General features: G+C 32.5%; 1 protein-coding gene across 4 annotated transcripts; it reads left to right on the top strand.

The window, feature by feature from the left end:
* Nucleotides 1-388: 388 nt before the first annotated feature.
* Nucleotides 389-25,210, top strand: LOC127735787 (complement C1q subcomponent subunit C-like). 4 transcript variants are annotated; one of them, XM_052246107.1, is made up of 3 exons: nucleotides 389-479; nucleotides 12,820-12,888; nucleotides 14,491-14,924. In XM_052246107.1, exons 1-3 carry the CDS (start codon nucleotides 422-424, stop codon nucleotides 14,874-14,876), a joined length of 513 nt encoding a protein of 170 aa, XP_052102067.1. In that variant the 5' UTR covers nucleotides 389-421; the 3' UTR covers nucleotides 14,877-14,924. The 4 variants fall into 4 exon arrangements, with proteins under 4 accessions (XP_052102067.1, XP_052102068.1, XP_052102065.1 ...); XM_052246108.1 differs by lacking the exons at nucleotides 12,820-12,888; nucleotides 14,491-14,924 and adding exons at nucleotides 23,101-23,169; nucleotides 24,775-25,210 and having other exon boundaries at nucleotides 395-479; XM_052246105.1 differs by lacking the exon at nucleotides 389-479 and adding an exon at nucleotides 11,269-11,430.
* Nucleotides 25,211-27,996: the final 2,786 nt, after the last annotated feature.

Raw genomic sequence — 27,996 nt, 5'->3', positions numbered from 1 at the left:
TCATTACAATTTTATAAGTATTGGGTAAAAATAATATAGTTGCAAACATCGGATGGGCCCACAGCTTTGCAGATTTCATATAAAGTTTCAGTCGATTTAGAAACATCAATTTTGACAAAAAAATGAATTATGTTTTTAAGGACGTCAATTTCATGCATATCGTGATATGTAAATTCAAACCATCTGTCAATGGTTTTAGTCTTTGTTTATTTGTACCTTATTTTCCTATGAACAGGTATTTTTACAAAACGTTTAGCAACACCCGGATGATAAGTTAAAATTTTATGCAATGTCCGTAAGTTAACATGCAATCATATCATATTCCTTAACAGCTGCTACAATTCTATACCTAAAAGAGTTTGTTAAATGGTTAGGAAAAGGGTCTATGTTTTGTTGTCTGCGCTGAGATAATATTGCAGACATGATTTTTAGTGTTCTCATTGCAAGTTTGATTTATGGAAATCTTGTTCAGTGCAATAGTAAGTATAAATCAATTATTTTCTAAACAATCAAATGATCAAAAAGAAAGATACGAGTATAAAAAACATATGCCCTAAACTCCAATGTGATTTCTAAGTTTCATTATGAACTAACAATGTAAAAAGGATTTGATGTGGTATGATTGTCAATGAGAACGATCCACCAGACACAAAATGAAGTGGATGTAAGCAACTATGGTTACCATATGGCCTTCTGCAATTAGCAAATCCGTACGGTAAAGTAAGCTATGAAAGACCTTGACATGACTAAACGTAAAGCAATTTAAATCAGAAAACCAACGGCTTGATTTATGATAAAACATGTATAACATATAACAACCATCGACATTCACTGAGTTAATGGGCCCTGGCTTGGGACAGGCCTATAACGAATGTGGCAATCTTAAACATGTATGAAAGTGCTCAACCCTCGACTAACATGGAACAGTAGTGTAACAGCACAATATAAGAAGAAACTGTAAAAATCAGTTGTAAAGGGCTATACTCAGATCGGAACGGCGCCATAAAAGCAACTTAAAAGGAGACAAAAGACGCAATGTCGACTTAATTTACTGCAAACACTTTCAAACAGGGTCAATTGCTTATGTACAGGGGTGACACTGGCACCTTTAATGCCGTTTCTTCTTCGATTGTTTGTCAATTTCACGTCTCAAAATAGCAATAAACATAATCATAACAAATGGACATATTAATGCAATATATATTTCATTTTGTACGTCATTTGCGCCTTTGCATCTATTTTTTTATATACCAAAAACTAATCAAATCAGCTAGTTGAACAACATATAACTTTATGAAAAGTGTCATATATATATGTTTTTATTTTTCTCGATTTGTATTTATTTATGAAGCCTATTATCAGAGATTTTAATAAACCTGGCAGGTCATTAACGAAACATAAAACGGAATTAAACAATAAACCTCCTCCCCAAAAAAAATCCCCCCACTAACACAATGCATATGCTATTTTACGATTATTTACGAACTTTGATGTTGATTTCAAATTTCCAGTCATAGTATTTAAACATCATCTATACTCTCTAGACTCGCAGTTTGATATTGAAGTATGTTACATGGCAAGTTTATGTCTAGTTTTTTTCTTAAATTGTATACAGGGTCACTCTGCTATATATCTCACATTTCCTTTATCAGTCAAGATAGCTTCTAATACATGTCGAATTTGATGAAACCTTTAAAAACCGTCAGAAATTAAACTTGTATCAACTTTTGTCCAGTAAATAAAGCAAAATCGCTATTTAGATGTACCTATATCTTCTTTGAAGAATTTATGTCTATTTTGATATTTTTCTTTCATAATAAGATTACCAAACAAATTGCCATAGCATAGTAGAATATAATTATTTATAACTTTCTTCTTTTTTAGACGCCACATAACATAAGTTATGATTTCTTTCTATCAAATAGAACAATGGATAATTGAAGATTTTCAAAACATTATCGTCAAACTAAAGAAAAGTGTTGGCGTTGGAGGAGTAATTATTGGTACATTTAGCAGTGTCATTGTTCTACAAAAAACAATGAGAATATTAAGAGTAATAAAAAGAAATGAATTTAAGATGGAACATATGTGTCGAATATTGAAATATTTCTATGATATGGTACGCCATTGTAAAATTCCTTTTTGTATTGAAATTAACATTTTGGATAATACCGTAATGAAATTTGCAAATAATTGTAAAAAAAAATTATAGTATACTTTTATATTTTCCTATTAAATAAATAAGCTGAAAATAGTTAATTATTTAATTTCTTCGATCTAAGATCTACGAGTTGAAGTACATAATTGTAAACATTTATAAACATTGTACAAAGGGATGGTTTGTACGGATTTTATTCGCCCCCCCCCCCCCCAACCCAACCTCAACCCCTCAAACTTTGATAGTTGTGTAACAGCACAAAATGATAAACTTAACTGTAAAATTCAGTAAAAGGCTTGACTCATCAGATCTGTATATCTACGCAAAAGGCAAAAAAGTAAAAGTAAAGCTTGATTCGATCGTTCTTTGCTGCAATCCTCACGAGACGAGAATATGCATACAATATTTTCTTTAAAAATATCGCGACGATATGTTTCAATATCGGGCATGAGCACCCGCGCAACGTCTGAATGTAAACTCTGAAAATGGTTTAACCCACTAGAATATTGTTTCCTTCTACGTTGCACTTGTTATGCACATCTTTGAATGTAAAAAATAAAAAAAATGGAAACAGATACTCTAGTCAGATTGCTACGTTCGAATCACATGTTAAGCTTAATCTTATTTCTTATTTTAATTTTTGTATCGATTAAAGCAAGTTGATCTTATATTTTATTGCTTATAGCTTTTGACAAAATTTTAGTGTTGATTCGGTTTAGTTAAGGTAATAAATTAAGTATTTATTGCATCCAATGTATCCACATATTGAAGAATATTATAATTTGCAGAACTTTATTTGCATGTAGTGTTTGCAAAATATATATGTCTTTAGTAAACAATTGTATGTTGACCTCTTGCTTTGTATGTGTCAATCATTCTCATGAGAACATCCTTAACACATCTTTCCATTCATACATCTCTATGCAGTATATTGTTACATTGAATTCATAATTAAATATTTTAAATATATAAATATATTTATAATAAATGAAAACAACACGTTATAAATTTCGTGCGTCCGAAACGCTTTTCTGGATTTACCTTCATCAGGAACGCTCAAAGCCGAACATTTGAAAGCCAAGGATGTATAAGAACCTAAACAGTTGAAGAGCCATATAACCAAAAGTACCTAAAAAAATAGCCCAATCCATCTAAGGTCAACTTTGCCTGAGGGAGATGAAACCTTAGTTTCTAACAATTTCAAAATTTATTAATGGACAATTTTAGAAAGGTTTATTATAAATCATGTCAGTACCGAAGTACTGACTACTGAGCTGATGATACCCTCGGGGACTGATAGTCCACCAGCAGAGGGAAATTTGTCAAAACCACGAAATACAGTTTCCATCAAAATACAATATTTCCTCAATTCTCATAATTGGTAGCTACGAAAGTAAACGATTATCAGGAATTTACATTGCACTCTGCAGTCAACCAGTTCATAATATTTGACTTCGTGAAGACAAATGTTAGTAGACATTACTCGTCCAGTACTGGAATGTTTACGCCACCAAGGAACGGACTTTATATGATATCTGCAACACTAAGATTATACGCATCGCAGTATTTTCATTGTGAGCTATGGGTCATGCAATGATGATAGGAAAGAAAAGCTCTTCGGCACTAATTTTTCGACAGGAACTGTAAACGCCGTCTTACAAATGAAGAGAGGAGGCAGGTTTTACATAAAAAAAACCCGACTTCCCTAGTGGAGAAAGTACGATTTGACGTGGTTTGTCAATGTTTTCTGGTTATTTTATTGCATAAAAAAGTCCCTATTAGCATCAATAAATATCCTTAAAAATGCTACGATGCCCATTGTTTTTTTGTTTTTTGTTTAGTATTGTTGAATTGCTATAACATTAATGTTATGTCTCTTGATTCATGAGTTGATGTCAAATGTCTAAAGTATCTAAAGTCATTGCATCTATAGCAGGAAGAGGCATAAACAACATTTGTTTAACTACATATGTCTTATCAAAATCCTACAAGTACAATTACAAGAACTAGTGGTAGAAGACTATTCTTCAAAAAGTAATAGATACGTAAAAGGCCGATTTTACAATATTTTTTTTACAAAAAAAATCATAGAACATGTAGAACTGCACCCCAATAGATAGTAAAATCTTCTGGATCACATGAGATTTCCCCCGGGTTTTTGGTGGGGTTCTAGTTACACAGTCTTTAGTTTTCTATATTGTGTTTTGTGTCTTTTGGTCGTATTTTATTTTTTTTTCCATGGTATTGATAGTTTGTTTTCGACTTATGAGAATGAATATTCCTTTGGTATCTTTCGCCTATCTTTTATACTTTTTGAAATATAACGAATGTTCGTTAAACCCTATATAATCAGGTCTTTCTCGTGAAAAGAATCTTTAATTCATTAGTAGTAATACGTCTTTTTTTATTTGTTCCATCGTCAGCATACATTATTCACTCAGACAAAGATTAAACGACAGCACACAGTTAATCACAACGACAAACGTTAGCACACAGTAATACACAAAGTCAAAGCTCAATGAAAGCTATTCCCAGAAAGACAAAGGTTAGCACACAAACATTCACAAAGACAAACTTCAGTACGAAGTTAATCAAAGGACAAACGTCGGTACAAAGTTATATACAAAGATGAACCTCAGTACAAAGTTAATCACAAAGACAAACGTCAGTACAAAGTTAATAACAGACAAAGTCATTACAAAGTTAATCGCAAATACAAACGTCAGTAAAATGTTATTCGCAAAGACAAATGTCAGTACAAAGTTAATCAAAGGTAAACGCCAGATCACAGTTAATAACAAAGACAAATGTCAGCACACAGTTCATCACAAAGATAAACGTCAGCACAAAGTTGATCACAGAGATAAATTTCAGTACAAAGTTAATCACAAACACAAACGTCAGCAAAAAGTTAATCACAAAGACAAACATCAGCATAAAGTTAATCACAGGGACAAACGTCAGCACACAGTTTATCACATAGACAAATTTTAGGACGAAGTTAATCAACGAAAAATGTCAGCACACAATTATTAATCACAAAGACAAATGTCAGCACAAAGTTAAGCACAGACAAAGTCAGCACATAATTAATTATAAAAACAAACGTCAGTAAAAGGTTAATCACAAAGACAAACGTCAACACAAAGTTAATCACAAAGACAAACGTCAGTATAAAGTTTATCAAAAAAACAAATGTCAGTCCAAAGTTAATCACAAAGACAAACATCAGCACAATAAATCACAAAGACAAAATTCATTACTGTAAGAATTGGAGCAAATATCCTGTTTTGATTGGCACAATTTTAGAACGAAACTTTGCGACCAATTGATCAATTCTATGAATATTTATTGTGAGCAGATTACCCAGATATATTAAATTGTAAATTTAAAGTGTTGACTTGAAAAGAAACGACCATTATTGATTTGTGATTCAATATTGCAAGTGATATTTTTTATATATTACGTCCCTATAGTTGTATGAATGTCAAATGATTTTTTTTAATTCGGCAAAATTAGCCAATAGATGTTGACGTTGATATTTTATAACACATCTTAAGGCGTGGTACATTTTTTATTCCCAGAGAGTCATAATTTGGAGCTAATCTGAAAAACACATGTATATTGAACAAAAAAATCTTTCAGTGAAAAGCGTATTCAAAAGAAACAAAACATGACAGGAAAGTTTTTTCCGAATGTCTCGTGTGATAACGTTGAAGTTGATTGCAAAGATCCATGCTGATAAACGAATTCGTTTTAGACTATGCCTTAAAATTTATTGGTTTTGGGTTTTCTGATGTAGGTAAATTTAGAGAAGCTCTTTATTCAGTGGCAAACAAGAGGATAATTTGATTCCACATTAAATAGAACGAATCTCAAAATAATTGTTCAGTGATCTATATTAATCAAGAATCGTTGTATTTCATTATTGAAAAAAGTAAAATAATAAAAATACCGAACTCCAAGGAAAATTCAGAACGCAAAGTCCCTTATCAAATGGCAAAACCATAAGCTCAAACACATCAAACGAATGGAAAACAACTGTCATATTCCTGACTTGGTACAGACATTTCCTTATTTCCTGGTTTTACAAACACGCGTCTAGCGTAATAAATCATAAGCCTGGTACCTTTAATAACTATTAGCTTGTCGTAATGTTCTATCGTATTGTTTATTTGTGTGTTTCTCTGTCCTGTATGTTCTTCCATTTATTTGTATTGTAGTCCTGTCATGTAATGTTGCCATTTTAGTGTTATATTTAACATTGCCATTAAAGCGGGAGGTTTGGCTAGCCACAAAACCAGGTTCAACCCACCATTTTTTCTTAAAATGTCCTGTACCAAGTCAGGAAAATGGCTATTGTTATCTTATAGTTCGTTTCTGTGTGTGTTGCATTTTAGTGTTTCTGTTGTGTCGTTTTTCTCCTCTTATAGTTGATGTGTTTCCCTCAGTTTTAGTTTGTAACCCGGATTTGTTTTTTCTCAATTGATTTATGAATTTGGAACAGCGGTATACTACTGTTGCCTTTATTTATAGCTAGCTAAACCTCTCACTTGTATGACAGTCGCATAAAAATCCATTATATTGACAACAATGTGTGAACAAAACAAACATACATAATAGGTACAAATGTCAAAAAGAGGGGAACAGCAGTCAACATTGTGTTATAATCTTAATCACTATAAAAAAAAAATATGTCAACGAAGAAAAACAAAATGGCATATAGACAAAGCACATAAGCAAAAAAGAAAGACAAGAATAAAAAAAATGACCATTGCACAATAACACAATGACGGGATGTATAAGTACCGAGCCACGCCAAAAGGATATTACCAAAAATGGACTAAACAGTAAAGATTAATAATTCACAAAGACAAATAAAAGAACACTATAACACGTAATTAAGATGATAAACAACGATAAACAACGTCAGTACCTAGAATCTATACTTCAAGACCATCATGTATTATTTGTGAAGTTGATACGGAATATTTATCAACAAGGTCTCCATATTTTCCGATGAGATTTTTTCAAAAAAGGACAAGACGTTCTTTGACATGACCCCGCTTCATCAACTTTCTGCTCAGACACTGGTGACGTTTTATAAAGTCTGAGTAGCAGCTGCAATCTCTTGAATACCGAATGAGTTGGGAAATGTATATCCAATATGCAGGCTGAAGTTGGTATATTGCTACTAAGGTGGGGGAAATTGATAACTTTAAAATTAAAATCGTCTCGTTTGTCATAGATTATGGTACTGAGATGACTGCTTATGTCAAGTTCGAGGTATAAGTCTAAAAATGAGGCGGAGGAAGCCGTGTCTGTTGTTTCTTTAATTTCTAGTTCTGTAGGATATATTAATGGATCTCAATCAGAAAATTTTGAATTAGTAATGGAAAAAACATCATCAATATATCTGAATGTAAAAGTAAATGATCTGCACAGTTCGTTCCCATAGCAATGCCGACAATTTTTTGAAAAAGTCTACCTCCAAATTCAACAAATATGTAGTCAATAAAAACTCCAGCATACTGATCACTTGTTCCTCTGTGTAGCATGTTTTACCTTTTCGTTCACTATTAACAAAATATGCCGTATGTTATCCCAAAGTAATAAATTTATAACGTATGCTACCATTTGTATATTGAAAAGAATTGTGGATTATTCTTTTAGACGATTTTTCATTTTCACATGGGGAATGGTGGTATACAGGGTTGAAAAATCAAAAGTTTTGATAGAATTAATTTCAGAGAAAGATCGAGATTTTAAATTATCCAGAAGTTCTTTAGAGTTTTTAGAATCCTCATATGGTTAATACCACTACGCCAGTTAACAGTTTCACAGTATTTCTGAAGACCCTTTTTCACTACGGACAGATTTTTTGTCAATCTAATGGACAATTCTTCTGTAGAACATGCAGATCAGCCGGCAATGTACCGTTGTTTGTACGGAATTTTGTGAGGTTGGATATCCAATACACACAAGGTAAGTCATCAGATTTGCTGTTCAATGTAATGTTCATTGAAGCCATGAAGGACTTATGATTTGCCAAAATCTCATCCTTGTCAAATGATGTGTTTTTTAATGTGGAAGTACCTGAGTGCTCACTTATTCCTAATTCTTTTACAAGACACTTGTAGTAGTGCGATGTACATACAAAGACAATATTATTTGAAGCTTTGTCCCCAGGAACAAACATATTTTGATCATGAAGAGATAATAGACATTTTACAGCTTCTATTCTCTGAAAACGGACTTTGGTCGATCATTCACACAGTTTTTCAACTTTCGAGTTCGACGTTTAATCAGAGACCTGATTGTTTTGACCCATTCTGACAAAGGTTCCAGTTCAACTTCTTCTCGTTTAGCCCATGCTCTGGTTTAGTCCTCAATGGAAACTATAATTATTTTGAAGTTATGGTTCCAATTGATGTGTTGGGGTTCTCTGAACTTAAGACCATGAGATATTACCTTTCGGAGATGTTCACGTCGAATTATGTTTATATCCCCAGTAATAACATGGCCAGAGGGGCTTTAAATATAAGGCGAGTGGGAACAGTCACATGCCAGAGGTTTTTTTAGGTATTCTTCTAAATCTAGGTCCTGCAATGCTTGCTTATAATTAAATACTTTAGGTGCAATGGTTTTGGTGTAACTGTAGGATACAAAAGGGACAGACTGATTTCGAAAATAACGTGGGATTTTAGATGTTACCTCCTTGTGATGAAGAACGTTGCTGATGTTGATTGGATCAATTCTTTTATTAGAAAACTGAAATGGAAGGAATTACCTCTTTTCATCATGTAAAGTTTCCGGTCTAACTTGCTTAAAAAGACGGAAAAGAGCTACATCACAAATTATACTGACCATTATGTATATTGGAGAAAATGTATTTATTCATCCCTTGTCAAGTGCATAATCTCTCAAAAAGTTTAGAAATTTAACAGGCAGTGAAAAAAGAATAGTTCTAATGTAATGCAACCCTAGCAGATGATGAAGATGTGAAAGAAGGTCACCAAAGCTCCCAGAGGGCGCAATCGCGGATTGGTAATTGACTCTTTTCCAACCCTAAGACATAAAAAAATTCGGTCGTGTAAAACTTCTTGCACTTAAACTTCACCGAATGTGAAATAGAAACACTTTTTTTGGGATATGCAAGACTGTTATCGGTAGAAACACCACAAGCATTAGAAAATTAAAATGCACAAGGAACAATATTAAAAAGTAAAACAAGTGCAACACGAACTCCTTTTAAGTAATCAAAGATAGACATCATTTCACATAACTTCTGGCGCATATGTGTTTGCTATTAACTAGGTTCGTGTTGCTCAATCTACAGTTTTCTTTGTACTGTTGTTCTATTATTTTGTCCATTGTATAGTCTGTCCTTCTTTGGCTTTAGATTTGCATTCCCCCCTGGTGTCTCTTTATTTCTTTTTTCCAATTAAATCTTTATTGAACATGAAGTAAAAAGTACATTGATTCATGTGTGCTTGGTTTTGTTCATTCTGGTCCTCAGTGCTGGTTTTACTTGTTTGTATACATTCATCGTGTTGATATGTATATTTCAGTGTAAGCTCCTTGAGATTCAATGTTTGTCAGTAGTATAGAACAAGCCTGATAATAACATATTAAATAAAAAGTCCGATGGCAGTAGCATCGATCCTGTACAGAATATATATCAATGATATTGAGAAGATAAGGGATTGTTTTTGATACCTTTTCTCGGATGAAACTTTTTTAAGTCATTCCATTACCCAATGGTTTTGAAATAGCATTAAAGTGCAAAAACAGTACAAAAAAAAACTTGCCGTTTGCTTTGCCTTTAGAATAAGGAAGCTTGAATTTTTAAAGTTTTTTTTTAACTATATTTGCTGGTTTGTTTGGTTTTTTTTCAATGATTTTCTTTTATGTTGTTGGTCCTTTGCTTCTTTTTTTTTTACTTTTTAACGAGACATAATATATATTTGAATGGAATACCATGTAATCACAGAATATCTACCGAAAATATCATTCAATAATGCCGTACATAATTTCGCACAACGGAGGTACACACAATTAACAATTAGAATATAAACCTTATCTGATGCAACATATGCGGATATGGATTTTTTTCTCGTCGGGAGTGCTCAAATTCATATACATGAAACGAAAGTCTGTAACTTTGAGTAGAAATGATAAACCAATGTATTACAAACATTGGTCAAATACTCAGAGTAGAACCTGTAAACGCGGTTAATTACAGAAATTGGCAATTTAACGGTCTATGATCTCATCGATTTTTGACTAATTTACCGATAATTGGTCATATTTTCGTATATTCGTATCATCAATACTGATTATAGTATTTATACATCGTAAATTATAAAGCTAAATCATGTGTGTACATGATTTCAAAGGTTGTATGAAGTCTGGTAATTTACATCTTGTTCCTTAACACGTGGAAATGACACTTTGTAAGTTTAAGGTTTTGTTAACCTTAAAACGTGAATCATGATGATGTCACTCTTATCTCTAGGGAAAAGTATGTACAAAAAAGTCATCAAAGCTTTAACAATCAATGACTGTTAAGACATTTTCACTTGTCCGTTTATTATTTTCCATTTCTGTGAGAGATTTATTTATTTGCGAATATTGATAAAGTGACGAAGGCTTGTTGTTAAACAAAAATCGGCAAGAATCGGCGAAAAATTATACTAGCACAACTTTTTACGTTTTACGACTAAATAGCTGATTACAATTTTATAAGTAATGGGTAAAAATCATGTAGTTGTAGACATCGAATGGGCCCGCTGCTTTACAGGTTTAATTTTCAAAGGAATTTAAGTCGTTTGTTTTGTAAAATTTTATCTATCATTTCGCCTGATTTAGATACATCAACTTTGACAAGAAAAATAATTCATATTTTAAAGGACATCAAAATCCATTTCATGCCCATTCGTGATATGAAAATTCAAACCATCTAGCAAAAGCTTCAATCTTTGTTTATTTGTACGTTATTTTTCGTTGGACAGGTATTTTAACAAAACTTTGAGCAAAACACGACTGAAATATTGACAAGTTATGCATCACGCAATGTCCATAGGTTAACATTCAATCATATTATATTCCTTAACAGCTGCTACAATTCTATACCTCAAAGAGAATTTTTAATAGTTTGAAAAAAGCTCTATGTTTTTGTTGTCTGAGCTGAGATAATACAACTGCAGACATGATTTTTGGTGTTCTCCTGGCAAGTTTGTTTTGGAATGGAAATCTTGTTCAGTGCAATAGTAAGTATAGGTCAATTATTATCTAAACAGTCAAACGATAAAAAAGAATGATACGAGTATTAAAAAACATATGTTCTAAACTCCAATGTAATTCACAAATGTCAGTATTAACTAACAATGTAAAAAAAGGAGATGATGTGGTATGATTGCCAATTAGAACTACCCACCAGAGACCAAATGACGTGGATGTAAGCATCTATAGGTCCCCATATGGTCGTCAACAATTAGCAAGACCCATACCGTCTAGTTAGCCATGAAAGACATCGACATGGCTTAATGTAAAACAATTCATACCAGAAAACCAACGGCTTTATTTATGATATAACAAATATGACAAACAGTAACCAACGACATTCACTGAATTACAGGCTCTTGGCTTGGGACAGGCACATACAGAATGTGGCAATGTTAAACATGTCTGCGAGCGCTTAGTCTTTTCCTATCATGGGACAGTAGTGTAACAGCAAAATTTAAGAACAAACTGTTAAAATCAGTTGGAAAGGTTTAAACTCAAATCGGAACGATGCACACATACAACTAACAAAAGATGAAAGACACATTGTCGTCTTAACTTGCTGCAGACACTTTCGAACTCGATTAATAGCTTATGTACAGGGATTACACTGGTTCCCTTTAATGTCGTTTCTTCTTCAATTGTTTGTCATGTTCACGTCTCTTAACTGTTATAAACATCATGAACATAATTATAACAACGGACCTATAAATGCAATATCGATATAAATGTGTACCTCATGTGCGGTTTTGCAAGTATTTTCATGATTGAAAACTAATTAGTTCAGCTAGATGAATAACATATGAATAATAATTTTATGAAAAGGTGTCGTAGAATGCTACATTACAACTGACTTATGTCTATTTTTTATTAAATTGTATTGCAGGGTCAATGTCTTGTATATCTCACATTTCCTTTATCATTATAGATCGTTTCTTGTGCATTACTATAAAATTCGCACACACAAATCCAACAGTAAAGACTAACAATACGTCAGAAATAACAAGTATCAAATTTGGCCCAGTTTATGAATTTGTAAATTCATAAATGGTCTTTTATAGCTGACTATACGGTATGGGTTTTTCTCATTGTTGAATGCCGTACGGTTGCTATAATTGCTTACATCGACTTCATCTAAACTTTTGAGGACAGTTGTCTAATTGGCAATCAAACCATATCTCCTTATTTTTTATTTTATAAAGCAAAATCGCTATACATTCTTTTTGGAATTTACATCTATCTTGTTTTTTTGTTTATTTGTTTCTTCCATGATAAGAATGGCAAACACGTTTATAAAGCATTGTCAAATATATTTATTAACAAAATTCTCCTTCTTATTAGCTATTAAAGTTGTGATTTTTTTTTCTATCAAACAGAACAAGAGATAATTGAAGATTTAAAAAACATTATCTTCAAAATAAAGAAAAGTGGAGACTTTGGAGCAGGTAATTAGTTGTACATTTAGCAGTATCGTTGTTCTACACAATACAGAGAGAATATCAAGAGTAATAAAAAAATGAATTTAAAATTGAACATATGTGTAGAATATCGAAATATTTCTACCATATGCTTGGCCTTTGTATTATTTCCTTGTGTATTGGAATTATCATTCGGGTTTTATAAAACATATACTTATGTTCTAATAGTTGATTCCATATAAATAATCTCAGAAATCTAAATTATTAAATCACTTCGATCTAAGATCGTCGAATTGAAGTACGTAATTATATAAAATTATAGACATCGTACACGAATTAAGAAGTAGGTTGTATGTGTTTACACCACCCCCTTAAACTCGTGTAACAGCACAACCTGATAACAGTGACTGTAAAAAACCCGTTTGAAATGACTTGTCTCATCAGATTTGTATATGTATTACCTAACATCTAAAAAAGACAAAAATTAAAAGTATTGCTTGATTTGATCATCCCTTACCACTAGTCCAACCGGCATATACATACAGTGTATTCTTTAGAAAACATCGCGACGTAATATAAGGCATGAGAATCGCAAAACGTCTGGCATATAAACTTTTAAACTGGTTTGATCCACCAGAATGTCATATCCTTCTATATATGCATGTTGCACTTGTTATACACATCTTAGAATCGTTTAAAAAAAACACAGATACTGTAGTCAGTTGCTACGTTTGAATTACATGTTAGACTAATCGTATTTATTATTTTAATTTTTTGTATCAATGAATGCAATTTGATCATTTATTTTATTGCTTATAACTTTAATAAAACTTAAGTATTTGGAACCATTTGCTTGAGTTTAATTAAGAGCATACGATACAGTTTTGATCCCACGGTGATATCTTTATTTTTATGATTTTGCATACAAGCTATTCTTTACACAGTCAATTCAAATATGTAATGAAAAATATACCTTCATGTGCTACTTTTAGTGATAAATAGTGTCGAAATTTTAGACATTTACTCAAAATTTCGGTTTATTGGACATTTTCATCCTTTGAGCAGGCATACCTAACTTTTTTGTTTCGAAAGATAATAACAAGCAGTTTCTTGTAAAAACATTTGGAATATCGTCTTTACATAAGCATATTCTAAGTTTGTGTAACAATTCTCTGGAAGTAGCAAATGTTTATCATTTTTTCATGATTTTAGGAAAAACTGGGATTTTTTGCAGTATATTTATCCATTTAAAAAAAAACCATTAGTGATTTCTTCATAAAAATTGGTACAAGTAATCGTCATACATAATCAAGTCAAATGTCATTTTAAAAAAGAGGGGTCCAGGTATTCGTTTTCAAGCTAATGATTAAAATCAGTCAAAAAATGATTCGTTTCCTGATATATCAAAGTTTGACGAAAAAGCTTGCCTGCAAAATTTGTCAAAACCACAAAATACACTTTTTCCTAAATTCTCGAAAATTGGTATTCACGATATAAATGATTATCAGTAATTTACATTGCAGTTTAAGCCTGATATCTTCGATGTGTTTTCACAGGAGAAGCATCATCAAATACGAGAATATACTAAAATAACTAACATATTTTTTTGTCTTTATTATATTCTCTTAGGTCAGACGTCTATCCCAGCTTTCACTGCAACTTTGTCAAAGGATTTTACTCCGCCACTCAATCAAATCATAAAATTTGACTCCGTGAAGACAAATGTTGGTGGACATTACTCGTCTAGTACTGGAGTATTTACGCCACCAAGGAACGGACTTTATATGATATCTGCTACAATAAGATCAACTGCTACAAAGTACTTGCATTGTGAGCTATGGGTCAATGATGTTATGAAAGAAAAACTCTTTGGCAACAATTACTCGACTGGAACTGCCAACGCCGTCTTACAACTGAAGAGAGGAGACAGGGTTTTCATAAAGAAAGACAACCGAAGTGGAGAATATATGCTTGGACGTGATTGGTCAATGTTTTCTGGTTATTTCATTGCATAAAAAAGTCTTACTTTAACATAAATAAATGTCATTAAAAATCTTAAGATGCTTGTTGTTCTTTGTTCTTTTGTTGTATTTGTGCTGTTGAGATGCTATCACATTAATTTTATCTCTTTTTATTCATTGGTTGATATCAAATGTCTATAGTATAAAAAATCATTGCATCTATTACAAGAAGTGGCTACGTTTGTCTCATTATATATTGACTTATTAAAACCAAACAAGTACAATTACAAGAGCAACTGGTCAAAGTCTATTCTACATAAAGTAATGGATACACAAATGGTAACGTCGAATTTACGACTTGTGTTCATGAACTTGTGGAGCTATTGAACTGCAACCCAATAAATGTAACGTGTATTCTTTTCAAAATCAGATAAATAATTATATAATTTTCATGCTCCGTAAAACCTAATTAAAATCAAGTCTTTCTCGTGGAAGGATTTATGATATATAAATATTATCACAACCATTTTGTTTATTTGTTCCAGCGTCAGCACACATGATTCATACAAACAAAAATTAAATGCCAGCAAACGGTTGAACACAAAGACAAACGTCAGTACACAATTAATTACAAAGACAAACGTTAACACAAAGTCATTCAAAAAGACAAAGGTCAAACAAAACTATTCCCAGAGAGACAAAGGTCAGCACACAGCCCATCAAAAACAAAAACGTCAGCACATAGTGAATCACAAAGACAAACGTCAGTACAAAATTATTCAAAAACAAAAACGTCAGTATAAATTTAATCACGAAGACAAACATCACCACAAATTTATTCACAGAATAATCGTCAGCACAAAGTGAATCACAAAGTCAAAAGTCATCACAAAGTTATTCACAATGTCAAACGTCAGCACAAATTTATTCACACAAAGAAAGACGTCAGTACACAATTAATCACAAAGATAAACGTCCTTATCATATTATTCACAAAGAAAAACGTCAGCACAAAGTGAATCACAAGACAAACTTCATCACCAAGACAAATGTCTGTACAAAGACAAACTTCATCACCAAGACAAATGTCTGTACAAAGACAAACTTCATCACATAGACAACGTCAGCACAAAGTGAATTACAAAAACAAACGTCAGCACAAAGTTAATTACAAAGACAACCGTCAGCCAATTGTCATTATAAAGACAAACGTCCGTACAAAGCTAATTTCAAAGCCAAACATCAGTACCCAGTTAATCACAAAGACTAATGTCAGCAGTAAGAGAATCACAAACACAAGCGTCAGCACAAAGGTTTTCACAAACACTAACGTCAGAACAAAGTTAATAACAAAGACAAACATCAGTACAAAGTTATTCACAAAGACAAAAGTCATCACAAAGTTAATCACAAAGACAAACGTCATCACAAAGACTTATGTCTGTATAAAGTGAATCACATAGAAAAACGTCAGCACCAAGATAATCACAACGACAAACATCAGCACAAAGTTAATCACAGCAACATATGTCAGCACAAAGTTAATCACAAAGACAAACGTCAGCACAAAGTGAATCACAAAGAAAAACGTCAGTACAATGTGAATCACAGACAAACATCAGTACAAAGTCAATCACAAAGATAAACGTCAGTACAGAGTTAATCGCAAAGACAAACGTCAATACATAGCTAATCACAAAGTCAAACGTCAGCACAAAGATAATCACAAAGTCAAACGTCAGTACAAAATGAATCACAAAGACAAATGTCAGTACAAAGGTAATCACAAAAACAAACGTCAGGACAATGTTAATCTAAAAAACAAACGTTATTACAAACGTATCTACAAGGTCAAACGTCAGTACAAAGCTATTCACAAAGTCAGTCGTCGGTACATAGTTTATCACAAAGACAAACGTCAGTACAAAGTTAGTCACAAAGACAAACGTCAGCACAAACTTATTCACAAAGTCAAACGTCAGCCCAAAGTTAATCACAAATACAAACGTCAGCACACAATTAATCCTAAAAACAAACGTCAGCACAAAGTTAATCACAAAGACAAACGTCAGCACACAACTTATCCTAAAAACAAACGTCAGCACAAAGTTAATCACAAAGACAAATTTCAGTGCACAATTAATCACAAAGATAAACGTCAGCACAAAGATGATGACAAAAGAAAACGTCAGTACAAAGTTAATCACAAACACAAACGTCAGCAAAAGGTTCATCACAAAGACAAACATCAATATTAAGTTTATAATAGGGACAAACGTCAGCACACAGTTATAAATCACAAAGACAATTGTAGGCACAAAGTTAATCACAAAGACAAACGTCAGCACACAATTAATCCTAAAAACAAACGTCAGCACAAAGTTAATCACAAAGACAAACGTCAGCACACAATTAATCCTAAAACCAAACGTCAGCACAAAGTTAATCACAAAGACAAATTTCAGCACACAATTAATCCTAAAAACAAACGTCAGCACACAGGTAAACACAAAGAAAATTGCCAGTACAAATTAAATCAAAAACGAATGTCAGCACACAAATTTATCACAAAGATTAAAGATACAAAAGGACAAAGTTAATCTAAAAATAAAACGTCATCATAAACTTATCTACAAAGCCAAACGTCAGAACAACGCTATTTAAAAAGTCAAATGTCGGTACATAGTTAATCACAAAGACAAACGTCAGCACAATGTGATTCACAAAGACAAACGTCAGTACAAAGTTAATCACGAAGACAAACGTCAGCACAAAGTAAATCACAAAGGTAAACGTCAATACAAAGTCAATCACAAAGACAACGTCAGCAAAAAGTGAATCAAAATCGTCTCGTTTGTCATAGATTATGGTACTGAGATGACCGCTTATGTCAAGTTCGAGGTATAAGTCTAAAAATGAGGCGGAGGAAGCCGTGTCTGTTGTTTCTTTAATTTCTAGTTCTGTAGGATATATTAATGGATCTCAATCAGAAAATTTTGAATTAGTAATGGAAAAAACATCATCAATATATCTGAATGTAAAAGTAAATGATCTGCACAGTTCGTTCCCATAGCAATGCCGACAATTTTTTGAAAAAGTCTACCTCCAAATTCAACAAATATGTAGTCAATAAGAACTCCAGCATACTGATCACTTGTTCCTCTGTGTAGCATGTTTTACCTTTTCGTTCACTATTAACAAAATATGCCGTATGTTATCCCAAAGTAATAAATTTATAACGTATGCTACCATTTGTATATTGAAAAGAATTGTGGATTATTCTTTTAGACGATTTTTCATTTTCACATGGGGAATGGTGGTATACAGGGTTGAAAAATCAAAAGTTTTGACAGAATTAATTTCAGAGAAAGATCGAGATTTTAAATTATCCAGAAGTTCTTTAGAGTTTTTAGAATCCTCATATGGTTAATACCACTACGCCAGTTAACAGTTTCACAGTATTTCTGAAGACCCTTTTTCACTACGGACAGATTTTTTGTCAATCTAATGGACAATTCTTCTGTAGAACATGCAGATCAGCCGGCAATGTACCGTTGTTTGTACGGAATTTTGTGAGGTTGGATATCCAATACACACAAGGTAAGTCATCAGATTTGCTGTTCAATGTAATGTTCATTGAAGCCATGAAGGACTTATGATTTGCCAAAATCTCATCCTTGTCAAATGATGTGTTTTTTAATGTGGAAGTACCTGAGTGCTCACTTATTCCTAATTCTTTTACAAGACACTTGTAGTAGTGCGATGTACATACAAAGACAATATTATTTGAAGCTTTGTCCCCAGGAACAAACATATTTTGATCATGAAGAGATAATAGACATTTTACAGCTTCTATTCTCTGAAAACGGACTTTGGTCGATCATTCACACAGTTTTTCAACTTTCGAGTTCGACGTTTAATCAGAGACCTGATTGTTTTGACCCATTCTGACAAAGGTTCCAGTTCAACTTCTTCTCGTTTAGCCCATGCTCTGGTTTAGTCCTCAATGGAAACTATAATTATTTTGAAGTTATGGTTCCAATTGATGTGTTGGGGTTCTCTGAACTTAAGACCATGAGATATTACCTTTCGGAGATGTTCACGTCGAATTATGTTTATATCCCCAGTAATAACATGGCCAGAGGGGCTTTAAATATAAGGCGAGTGGGAACAGTCACATGCCAGAGGTTTTTTTAGGTATTCTTCTAAATCTAGGTCCTGCAATGCTTGCTTATAATTAAATACTTTAGGTGCAATGGTTTTGGTGTAACTGTAGGATACAAAAGGGACAGACTGATTTCGAAAATAAAGTGGGATTTTAGATGTTACCTCCTTGTGATGAAGAACGTTGCTGATGTTGATTGAATCAATTCTTTTATTAGAAAACTGAAATGGAAGGAATTACCTCTTTTCATCATGTAAAGTTTCCGGTCTAACTTGCTTAAAAAGACGGAAAAGAGCTACATCACAAATTATACTGACCATTATGTATATTGGAGAAAATGTATTTATTCATCCCTTGTCAAGTGCATAATCTCTCAAAAAGTTTAGAAATTTAACAGGCAGTGAAAAAAGAATAGTTCTAATGTAATGCAACCCTAGCAGATGATGAAGATGTGAAAGAAGGTCACCAAAGCTCCCAGAGGGCGCAATCGCGGATTGGTAATTGACTCTTTTCCAACCCTAAGACATAAAAAAATTCGGTCGTGTAAAACTTCTTGCACTTAAACTTCACCGAATGTGAAATAGAAACACTTTTTTTGGGATATGCAAGACTGTTATCGGTAGAAACACCACAAGCATTAGAAAATTAAAATGCACAAGGAACAATATTAAAAAGTAAAACAAGTGCAACACGAACTCCTTTTAAGTAATCAAAGATAGACATCATTTCACATAACTTCTGGCGCATATGTGTTTGCTATTAACTAGGTTCGTGTTGCTCAATCTACAGTTTTCTTTGTACTGTTGTTCTATTATTTTGTCCATTGTATAGTCTGTCCTTCTTTGGCTTTAGATTTGCATTCCCCCCTGGTGTCTCTTTATTTCTTTTTTCCAATTAAATCTTTATTGAACATGAAGTAAAAAGTAAATTGATTCATGTGTGCTTGGTTTTGTTCATTCTGGTCCTCAGTGCTGGTTTTACTTGTTTGTATACATTCATCGTGTTGATATGTATATTTCAGTGTAAGCTCCTTGAGATTCAATGTTTGTCAGTAGTATAGAACAAGCCTGATAATAACATATTAAATAAAAAGTCCGATGGGAGTAGCATTGATCCTGTACAGAATATATATCAATGATATTGAGAAGATAAGGGATTGTTTTTGATACCTTTTCTCGGATGAAACTTTTTTTCAGTCATTCCATTACCCAATGGTTTTGAAATAGCATTAAAGTGCAAAAACAGTACAAAAAAAAAACTTGCCGTTTGCTTTGCCTTTAGAATAAGGAAGCTTGAATTTTTAAAGTTTTTTTTTAACTATATTTGCTGGTTTGTTTGGTTTTTTTTCAATGATTTTCTTTTATGTTGTTGGTCCTTTGCTTCTTTTTTTTTTACTTTTTAACGAGACATAATATATATTTGAATGGAATACCATGTAATCACAGAATATCTACCGAAAATATCATTCAATAATGCCGTACATAATTTCGTACTACGGAGGTACACACAATTAACAATTAGAATATAAACCTTATCTGATGCAACATATGCGGATATGGATTTTTTTCTCGTCGGGAGTGCTCAAATTCATATACATGAAACGAAAGTCTGTAACTTTGAGTAGAAATGATAAACCAATGTATTACAAACATTGGTCAAATACTCAGAGTAGAACCTGTAAACGCGGTTAATTACAGAAATTGGCAATTTAACGGTCTATGATCTCATCGATTTTTGACTAATTTACCGATAATTGGTCATATTTTCGTATATTCGTATCATCAATACTGATTATAGTATTTATACATCGTAAATTATAAAGCTAAATCATGTGTGTACATGATTTCAAAGGTTGTATGAAGTCTGGTAATTTACATCTTGTTCCTTAACACGTGGAAATGACACTTTGTAAGTTTAAGGTTTTGTTAACCTTAAAACGTGATTCATGATGATGTCACTCTTATCTCTAGGGAAAAGTATGTACAAAAAAGTCATCAAAGCTTTAACAATCAATGACTGTTAAGACATTTTCACTTGTCCGTTTATTATTTTCCATTTCTGTGAGAGATTTATTTATTTGCGAATATTGATAAAGTGACGAAGGCTTGTTGTTAAACAAAAATCGGCAAGAATCGGCGAAAAATTATACTAGCACAACTTTTTACGTTTTACGACTAAATAGCTGATTACAATTTTATAAGTAATGGGTAAAAATCATGTAGTTGTAGACATCGAATGGGCCCGCTGCTTTACAGGTTTAATTTTCAAAGGAATTTAAGTCGTTTGTTTTGTAAAATTTTATCTATCATTTCGCCTGATTTAGATACATCAACTTTGACAAGAAAAATAATTCATATTTTAAAGGACATCAAAATCCATTTCATGCCCATTCGTGATATGAAAATTCAAACCATCTAGCAAAAGCTTCAATCTTTGTTTATTTGTACGTTATTTTTCGTTGGACAGGTATTTTAACAAAACTTTGAGCAAAACACGACTGAAATATTGACAAGTTATGCATCACGCAATGTCCATAGGTTAACATTCAATCATATTATATTCCTTAACAGCTGCTACAATTCTATACCTCAAAGAGAATTTTTAATAGTTTGAAAAAAGCTCTATGTTTTTGTTGTCTGAGCTGAGATAATACAACTGCAGACATGATTTTTGGTGTTCTCCTGGCAAGTTTGTTTTGGAATGGAAATCTTGTTCAGTGCAATAGTAAGTATAGGTCAATTATTATCTAAACAGTCAAACGATAAAAAAGAATGATACGAGTATTAAAAAACATATGTTCTAAACTCCAATGTAATTCACAAATGTCAGTATTAACTAACAATGTAAAAAAAGGAGATGATGTGGTATGATTGCCAATGAGAACTACCCACCAGAGACCAAATGACGTGGATGTAAGCATCTATAGGTCCCCATATGGTCGTCAACAATTAGCAAGACCCATACCGTCTAGTTAGCCATGAAAGACATCGACATGGCTAAATGTAAAACAATTCATACCAGAAAACCAACGGCTTTATTTATGATATAACAAATATGACAAACAGTAACCAACGACATTCACTGAATTACAGGCTCTTGGCTTGGGACAGGCACATACAGAATGTGGCAATGTTAAACATGTCTGCGAGCGCTTAGTCTTTTCCTATCATGGGACAGTAGTGTAACAGCAAAATTTAAGAACAAACTGTTAAAATCAGTTGGAAAGGTTTAAACTCAAATCGGAACGATGCACACATACAACTAACAAAAGATGAAAGACACATTGTCGTCTTAACTTGCTGCAGACACTTTCGAACTCGATTAATAGCTTATGTACAGGGATTACACTGGTTCCCTTTAATGTCGTTTCTTCTTCAATTGTTTGTCATGTTCACGTCTCTTAACTGTTATAAACATCATGAACATAATTATAACAACGGACCTATAAATGCAATATCGATATAAATGTGTACCTCATGTGCGGTTTTGCAAGTATTTTCATGATTGAAAACTAATTAGTTCAGCTAGATGAATAACATATGAATAATAATTTTATGAAAAGGTGTCGTAGAATGCTACATTACAACTGACTTATGTCTATTTTTTATTAAATTGTATTGCAGGGTCAATGTCTTGTATATCTCACATTTCCTTTATCATTATAGATCGTTTCTTGTGCATTACTATAAAATTCGCACACACAAATCCAACAGTAAAGACTAACAATACGTCAGAAATAACAAGTATCAAATTTGGCCCAGTTTATGAATTTGTAAATTCATAAATGGTCTTTTATAGCTGACTATACGGTATGGGTTTTTCTCATTGTTGAATGCCGTACGGTTGCTATAATTGCTTACATCGACTTCATCTAAACTTTTGTGGACAGTTGTCTAATTGGCAATCAAACCATATCTCCTTATTTTTTATTTTATAAAGCAAAATTGCTATACATTCTTTTTGGAATTTACATCTATCTTGTTTTTTTGTTTATTTGTTTCTTCCATGATAAGAATGGCAAACACGTTTATAAAGCATTGTCAAATATATTTATTAACAAAATTCTCCTTCTTATTAGCTATTAAAGTTGTGATTTTTTTTTCTATCAAACAGAACAAGAGATAATTGAAGATTTAAAAAACATTATCTTCAAAATAAAGAAAAGTGGAGACTTTGGAGCAGGTAATTAGTTGTACATTTAGCAGTATCGTTGTTCTACACAATACAGAGAGAATATCAAGAGTAATAAAAAAATGAATTTAAAATTGAACATATGTGTAGAATATCGAAATATTTCTACCATATGCTTGGCCTTTGTATTATTTCCTTGTGTATTGGAATTATCATTCGGGTTTTATAAAACATATACTTATGTTCTAATAGTTGATTCCATATAAATAATCTCAGAAATCTAAATTATTAAATCACTTCGATCTAAGATCGTCGAATTGAAGTACGTAATTATATAAAATTATAGACATCGTACACGAATTAAGAAGTAGGTTGTATGTGTTTACACCACCCCCTTAAACTCGTGTAACAGCACAACCTGATAACAGTGACTGTAAAAAACCCGTTTGAAATGACTTGTCTCATCAGATTTGTATATGTATTACCTAACATCTAAAAAAGACAAAAATTAAAAGTATTGCTTGATTTGATCATCCCTTACCACTAGTCCAACCGGCATATACATACAGTGTATTCTTTAGAAAACATCGCGACGTAATATAAGGCATGAGAATCGCAAAACGTCTGGCATATAAACTTTTAAACTGGTTTGATCCACCAGAATGTCATATCCTTCTATATATGCATGTTGCACTTGTTATACACATCTTAGAATCGTTTAAAAAAAAACACAGATACTGTAGTCAGTTTGCTACGTTTGAATTACATGTTAGACTAATCGTATTTATTATTTTAATTTTTTGTATCAATGAATGCAATTTGATCATTTATTTTAGTGCTTATAACTTTAATAAAACTTAAGTATTTGGAACCATTTGCTTGAGTTTAATTAAGAGCATACGATACAGTTTTGATCCCACGGTGATATCTTTATTTTTATGATTTTGCATACAAGCTATTCTTTACACAGTCAATTCAAATATGTAATGAAAAATATACCTTCATGTGCTACTTTTAGTGATAAATAGTGTCGAAATTTTAGACATTTACTCAAAATTTCGGTTTATTGGACATTTTCATCCTTTGAGCAGGCATACCTAACTTTTTTGTTTCGAAAGATAATAACAAGCAGTTTCTTGTAAAAACATTTGGAATATCGTCTTTACATAAGCATATTCTAAGTTTGTGTAACAATTCTCTGGAAGTAGCAAATGTTTATTATTTTTTCATGATTTTAGGAAAAACTGGGATTTTTTGCAGTATATTTATCCATTTAAAAAAAAAACCATTAGTGATTTCTTCATAAAAATTGGTACAAGTAATCGTCATACATAATCAAGTCAAATGTCATTTTAAAAAAGAGGGGTCCAGGTATTCGTTTTCAAGCTAATGATTAAAATCAGTCAAAAAATGATTCGTTTCCTGATATATCAAAGTTTGACGAAAAAGCTTGCCTGCAAAATTTGTCAAAACCACAAAATACACTTTTTCCTAAATTCTCGAAAATTGGTATTCACGATATAAATGATTATCAGTAATTTACATTGCAGTTTAAGCCTGATATCTTCGATGTGTTTTCACAGGAGAAGCATCATCAAATACGAGAATATACTAAAATAACTAACATATTTTTTTGTCTTTATTATATTCTCTTAGGTCAGACGTCTATCCCAGCTTTCACTGCAACTTTGTCAAAGGATTTTACTCCGCCACTCAATCAAATCATAAAATTTGACTCCGTGAAGACAAATGTTGGTGGACATTACTCGTCTAGTACTGGAGTATTTACGCCACCAAGGAACGGACTTTATATGATATCTGCTACAATAAGATCAACTGCTACAAAGTACTTGCATTGTGAGCTATGGGTCAATGATGTTATGAAAGAAAAACTCTTTGGCAACAATTACTCGACTGGAACTGCCAACGCCGTCTTACAACTGAAGAGAGGAGACAGGGTTTTCATAAAGAAAGACAACCGAAGTGGAGAATATATGCTTGGACGTGATTGGTCAATGTTTTCTGGTTATTTCATTGCATAAAAAAGTCTTACTTTAACATAAATAAATATCATTAAAAATCTTAAGATGCTTGTTGTTCTTTGTTCTTTTGTTGTATTTGTGCTGTTGAGATGCTATCACATTAATTTTATCTCTTTTTATTCATTGGTTGATATCAAATGTCTATAGTATAAAAAATCATTGCATCTATTACAAGAAGTGGCTACGTTTGTCTCATTATATATTGACTTATTAAAACCAAACAAGTACAATTACAAGAGCAACTGGTCAAAGTCTATTCTACATAAAGTAATGGATACACAAATGGTAACGTCGAATTTACGACTTGTGTTCATGAACTTGTGGAGCTATTGAACTGCAACCCAATAAATGTAACGTGTATTCTTTTCAAAATCAGATAAATAATTATATAATTTTCATGCTCCGTAAAACCTAATTAAAATCAAGTCTTTCTCGTGGAAGGATTTATGATATATAAATATTATCACAACCATTTTGTTTATTTGTTCCAGCGTCAGCACACATGATTCATACAAACAAAAATTAAATGCCAGCAAACGGTTGAACACAAAGACAAACGTCAGTACACAATTAATTACAAAGACAAACGTTAACACAAAGTCATTCAAAAAGACAAAGGTCAAACAAAACTATTCCCAGAGAGACAAAGGTCAGCACACAGCCCATCAAAAACAAAAACGTCAGCACATAGTGAATCACAAAGACAAACGTCAGTACAAAATTATTCAAAAACAAAAACGTCAGTATAAATTTAATCACGAAGACAAACATCACCACAAATTTATTCACAGAATAATCGTCAGCACAAAGTGAATCACAAAGTCAAAAGTCATCACAAAGTTATTCACAATGTCAAACGTCAGCACAAATTTATTCACACAAAGATAGACGTCAGTACACAATTAATCACAAAGATAAACGTCCTTATCATATTATTCACAAAGAAAAACGTCAGCACAAAGTGAATCACAAGACAAACTTCATCACCAAGACAAATGTCTGTACAAAGACAAACTTCATCACATAGACAACGTCAGCACAAAGTGAATTACAAAAACAAACGTCAGCACAAAGTTAATTACAAAGACAACCGTCAGCCAATTGTCATTATAAAGACAAACGTCCGTACAAAGCTAATTTCAAAGCCGAACATCAGTACCCAGTTAATCACAAAGACTAATGTCAGCAGTAAGAGAATCACAAACACAAGCGTCAGCACAAAGGTTTTCACAAACACTAACGTCAGAACAAAGTTAATAACAAAGACAAACATCAGTACAAAGTTATTCACAAAGACAAAAGTCATCACAAAGTTAATCACAAAGACAAACGTCATCACAAAGACTTATGTCTGTATAAAGTGAATCACATAGAAAAACGTCAGCACCAAGATAATCACAACGACAAACATCAGCACAAAGTTAATCACAGCAACATATGTCAGCACAAAGTTAATCACAAAGACAAACGTCAGCACAAAGTGAATCACAAAGAAAAACGTCAGTACAATGTGAATCACAGACAAACATCAGTACAAAGTCAATCACAAAGATAAACGTCAGTACAGAGTTAATCGCAAAGACAAACGTCAATACATAGCTAATCACAAAGTCAAACGTCAGCACAAAGATAATCACAAAGTCAAACGTCAGTACAAAATGAATCACAAAGACAAATGTCAGTACAAAGGTAATCACAAAAACAAACGTCAGGACAATGTTAATCTAAAAAACAAACGTTATTACAAACGTATCTACAAGGTCAAACGTCAGTACAAAGCTATTCACAAAGTCAGTCGTCGGTGCATAGTTTATCACAAAGACAAACGTCAGTACAAAGTTAGTCACAAAGACAAACGTCAGCACAAACTTATTCACAAAGTCAAACGTCAGCCCAAAGTTAATCACAAATACAAACGTCAGCACACAATTAATCCTAAAAACAAACGTCAGCACAAAGTTAATCACAAAGACAAACGTCAGCACACAACTTATCCTAAAAACAAACGTCAGCACAAAGTTAATCACAAAGACAAATTTCAGTGCACAATTAATCACAAAGATAAACGTCAGCACAAAGATGATGACAAAAGAAAACGTCAGTACAAAGTTAATCACAAACACAAACGTCAGCAAAAGGTTCATCACAAAGACAAACATCAATATTAAGTTTATAATAGGGACAAACGTCAGCACACAGTTATAAATCACAAAGACAATTGTAGGCACAAAGTTAATCACAAAGACAAACGTCAGCACACAATTAATCCTAAAAACAAACGTCAGCACAAAGTTAATCACAAAGACAAACGTCAGCACACAATTAATCCTAAAACCAAACGTCAGCACAAAGTTAATCACAAAGACAAATTTCAGCACACAATTAATCCTAAAAACAAACGTCAGCACACAGGTGAACACAAAGAAAATTGCCAGTACAAATTAAATCAAAAACGAATGTCAGCACACAAATTTATCACAAAGATTCAAGATACAAAAGGACAAAGTTAATCTAAAAATAAAACGTCATCATAAACTTATCTACAAAGCCAAACGTCAGAACAACGCTATTTAAAAAGTCAAATGTCGGTACATAGTTAATCACAAAGACAAACGTCAGCACAATGTGATTCACAAAGACAAACGTCAGTACAAAGTTAATCACGAAGACAAACGTCAGCACAAAGTAAATCACAAAGGTAAACGTCAATACAAAGTCAATCACAAAGACAACGTCAGCAAAAAGTGAATCATAAAGACAAACTTCGGTACATATTTAATCACAAACACAAACGTCAGCACAAAATAAATCACAAAAACAGACGTCAGAACAAAGT

The sequence above is a fragment of the Mytilus californianus genome, unplaced genomic scaffold (assembly GCF_021869535.1).
Source record: "Mytilus californianus isolate M0D057914Y unplaced genomic scaffold, xbMytCali1.0.p SCAF_3, whole genome shotgun sequence".
In the NCBI taxonomy this organism is placed as follows: Eukaryota; Metazoa; Mollusca; class Bivalvia; order Mytilida; family Mytilidae; genus Mytilus; species Mytilus californianus.
This window is presented reverse-complemented; position numbering and strand designations above follow the sequence as displayed.